We start from the raw sequence: 4,427 nt of genomic DNA on the forward strand, positions 1-4,427 counted from the left end.
AGCATTGAAATCACGAGGATATCAACCAGCCGAGCAGAGGCACCTTCCCCATTAAGGTGTGGACAGTCCAAGTGCATGCCCTCCGATCGTAGTCCTTTAAACATTTGCTCTGGTCATCATCAATAAAGGGGTCCCGGCCGATACTTTTTATATTTTCTTAACCCAGCGCACAATCCATTGCTGGGAGGGGGCTGTTTTCTTAAACTAATAACACGTTTAGTCATATAGCAAACCGCTTGCTCCAAGACAGACGACCGCTTGCAGCCGCATCTACTAGTGAAAAGACGCTGCATACATCAGTGAGTCCTTAAACCGAATATGTCGGAGTGGCCCCACCGAAGGATTGAGTATAGCCGTGAAACTGTAGCTGCATACCCAAAACAACGGCTACTATATCCCATTGCATTTTTTTCACTTCATTTGATTTTATTTTATGTACTTTATTTGATTTAATTTTAAAATTTTATTGTACGATATTTAACTCTTTTTGATTTCCTTTCTTATTTGCTTTTTAATGGTATTTTGTCTATTTATGCCTTAACCTCTATATGGTACATATGTATGTACTTATATTAGAATAACTTTACTTACCTATTACCCCTCTTATAATATCGAATATATGTAGATTATTCTCATAATACCGTTAAACCAACTGCACCAACTCTCAACTGCACTTTTTCTGCCCTTTTCTAACGCGTTTGTCCCGCTTGTTTTTTCTTAATCATCTGTTGGAAATAAACAAATACATATAGTACATAAACAAATTGTGTGATTCTGTAAAAGAAATATTTAAGTCTGTTTATTATTTATATGTATGTATAATAATATTCGTGCGACTACAGCAGTATTTGAAAAAAAAAATTGTGCTCTTTCCTCTATAACAACCGCCATTTTTCGCATTTCTGTATTGCATACTTTCTCCTCAATTTCAGTCGGAGCACTCAATATGACTTGATGTGGTTTCTCTTCCTCAGCTTTTGGAGTCTCTTCAACAACATCCACCTTGAGCTCTTCTTTGGTTTCTTTCGGCTTCTTCACCTTTTTCTTAACCACAGATACCTCCTCAATAATTTCTTCTTTCGGGGTTGTAGTGATAACTTTTACCTCTTGAACTGGTGCTTCTTCGACTAGCTCTTTCTCTTTGGGAATTTCAGGCTCTTCGAAAACCAATGGTTCAGTTTTTTCTGGCATTGATTCCTTAATACCAATGACATACTCTTTGGGTTTTTCCTCGGGCACAACCTTTTCAGGTTCAGTTATAATCTCATCTATCTCTTCCTCCACCTGAGTGGGTTTTTCCGGAACTTCTTCTGTGACTTTCACTTTCAATTCGACCTCTTGTGTCTCCGTTGGCTTCTTTTTGGATTTTTTGGTTTTGATTTTGGCTTCTTCTACAACTTCTTCTGTAGGTTTACTTTCCTCGATAACGAATTGGGCCTCAGGCTCTTCCACTGGTTGCTCAACAGTTTCTTCTTCTTTGACTGTGAATTCAACCGAAGGCACTCTTTCTTCAACTTGTGACTCAACAATTCCGAATTTGTATTCAGCAGGAACCTCTTCGATCGAGGGTGCCTTTTTGGTGACTACTACTTCCTGTGTCGTTTGCTCTTCAATTTCCTCCTTCGGAGTTTCCGTTTCAACCACCTTAATTTCGTGGATGACAGAAACATCTTCCTGCGTTTTCGGTTTCTTCGGTTTTTTCTTTACCGCAACCTCCGTTTCGACTTCCTCTACCGGTTTCAGCTCAGTCAAAACCACAGCAGCCTCAAATTCTTCAGGCACCTCTTTCTTTGGTTTTTTCTTAATTGAGAAGACGGCACCATCGGGCTGTTCCACCTCTTCAACTGGTTTAGGCACCACTTCTTCCACTACTCCGATTTCATATTCTTTAGGAGCCTCTGAGGTCTTTACCTTTTTAGGCTTTTTCTCTTTGACAACCTCTTGAATCTCTTCTATTTGTTTCGTAACCTCGGCTTCAATATCCGTAGTGGTGATTTCATAGGTTGGGAAATCTTCTGCAATTTCTTCTACTACTGGCTGTGGCTTCTCCTCTTCTTCTGGAATTTCTTCGGCAAGTTGCTCGGGCGCTTTTTCGGCTTCTGTTTCGGTTAGCTTGAATTTATAGCTCTTCGGTTTCACTTTCTTGAGCACCTCTTTAGTCTCAGTATCCTCAATAGCTTCCTTTTCGGAAACATGTTCTTTGACTTCCTCAACAAGAGGAACCTCCTCAACCTCAACTTCTTCCTCCAGTTTCTTAATTGGTTTCTTCTTCTTTATGCTCACCTTGGCGACTGGTTCTTCTGGCGCAGCCCCGGTGTCTTTCACATCTACCACTGCTTCATCAGGAGCTACCTCTTCTGGTTGCTCATCCTGTGCTGGAATAGTTTCTATCACTTCGGATGGCACTTCTGAAATTTGGGGCTCAGTAATACTATATTCATATTCTTCAGGCTTTTGTGGTTTGGGTTTCTTTTTGCGTGTGACCACTCGTTCTTCCACCACTTCTTCGACAGTGACCTCTTTCTGATCGTAGTCAATAACACGCACTTTATGTTCCTCTGGTGCTTCTTCAGGTTCAATAACTGTTGTTGTAATTTTGTACTCAACTGGAGCTTCCTCTATTATCTCCTCTTTCGGTACATCTTCGACCACCTGCACTTCGGCAAGTGGTGCCTCTTTCGGTTTTTTCTTCTTTAGCTTGACTTCAGCAGCTTTCTCTTCAACAGTTTGCTCGGGAACAGTAGGCTGCTCCTCGGTCACAGAAATCTCAAACTGTTCTTCAGGTATTTCTTCTACAGATTCCGCCTCTTTTTGTGGTGCTTTCTTTGCTTTTGGTTTCTTCTTCTTCTCGGCTTGCTCCTCGGCATCGGGAATTGGAATCTTTTCTGTGTCTTCCTCTTGTGGCACCATCTTTGCTTCCTCTACGGGTGCTGGTGCCTCTTTAACCTTCTTAATTGGCTTCAATTTAACTTCCTCTTTCGATTCTTCAGGTACCTCGCTTTCTGGAATGCGGAATTTCACCTCATCCTCAGGTACCTCTTCTTGTTCTTTTGGTACACCAGGAACTATTTGAGTTATATTTACTTCTGGTTCGGGCTTTGGTTTCGATTTAGGCTTTGGTTTTTGTTTCGGCTCTTTCTTTTCTTTTTTAGGTTCTTCAGGCATTTCCACGGGTTCTAGTTCCTCCTTTTCGTATGCTGGTTGTTCAAATTCCGTGGGTTCGAACGGCTGCAGTTCATATGTGGGCTGTTCTGGTGTTTCTTCAATAACTTTAACTGGTACCTCCTCTTTCTTTTTGGGCACACTTTCTTCAACCACTTCAGCTTCCTTAGGCTTCAAAGGAGTCTTTTTCAAAGTAACACTCTCGGGTTGTTCCTCAGCAATGGGTTTCTTTTTGCCTTTGCCGATCTTAAGCTTAACTTCCTCGGGCTTATCTTCTGCCTTTGGTGTCTTTTCAGGCTTTTGATAGGGTGCAGTTTCTTCGATTTCCTCTTCACTGCTGACATACTTCTCATATTTCTCCAATTGCGGCTTTTCCAAATCGCCCTTTATTTTCTTCAACTTCTTAACCTTTTGTGGTTTGAATTTGAGCAGTTCTTCGGCTTCCTCAATATTGCGAGTAAGTTCACCACTTTCCCGAACTGCGCCAATTTCCGTTATTTGCGGCAATTCAGCCTCAGGCGGGTATTCAACCAGTTCCATGCGACTCTTCAGTTTAAACTTGGGCAATTGTACTGCCTGCTCTTCGACTGCTTTTGGCTTACGTTTAGCTGGCTTCAGTTTAATGGATTGTGGTTCTTCCGTCGTTTCCACAACGACCAATTTAGTAGGTTTCTGCTCCTTACGTTCGATTTTTTGTGGCTCGATGTTAGCGAATTCGGGCTTAACCTTTTCGGGTCTTTCAAATTCGAATTTTTCATATTTCTCCAGTTCGGTCTTCTCGATTTCCTGTTCAAGTAGTTTTTGTATGATGACATCATGCTCGTCTAATTTCTTCTTCACAATCTTCTTTTTCTTTTTAGGCTTCTCCCCTTCACCGACTGTTGGCACATCCTCCTCCTCTGGCTGCTCCTCCTCTATCACTTCAATCGGATGAGATTCTTCGACCTCTGGCACCTCCTCAATGATCCTAACCTGTAGTGGACGCTCTTCTTGTTGCGGTTGCGATTGTTCTTCTTCCGTCGGCTGCTCTTCCACTATGCTCACCTCATAATCCTTATGCACAACTATTTCCTCTCCTAATATATAAAATGAATAATGTGAGACAACATTTGAAATGCTTTTAATTATACGAATAATAAAATGAGAGTTTTATCCATTGGGATAGGCTTTTTACATATATACAGCAGTTTATTACTTTAATATATATCCATTTTTGGTAAATGGAAAACAAGGAAAACGAAGCTAGACGGACAAGTGGGAAACAA

At 41.2% G+C, this 4,427-nt stretch overlaps 1 protein-coding gene across 1 annotated transcript; it reads right to left on the minus strand.

Moving 5' to 3' along the window:
- Window positions 1–689: 689 nt before the first annotated feature.
- Window positions 690–4,287, minus strand: LOC108371151 (titin-like; the record flags this gene model as incomplete). Its single annotated transcript, XM_017626658.1, has 2 exons — window positions 690–725; window positions 916–4,287. Coding segments are annotated over 2 exons (3,408 nt in total), but the record flags the coding sequence as incomplete, so codon positions are not given.
- Between the last annotated feature and the right edge of the window lie 140 nt (window positions 4,288–4,427).

Source organism: Rhagoletis zephyria, unplaced genomic scaffold, assembly GCF_001687245.7.
Source record: "Rhagoletis zephyria isolate East Lansing unplaced genomic scaffold, Rhagoletis_zephyria_1.1 Rzeph_scaffold_04728, whole genome shotgun sequence".
Taxonomy (NCBI): domain Eukaryota; kingdom Metazoa; phylum Arthropoda; class Insecta; order Diptera; family Tephritidae; genus Rhagoletis; species Rhagoletis zephyria.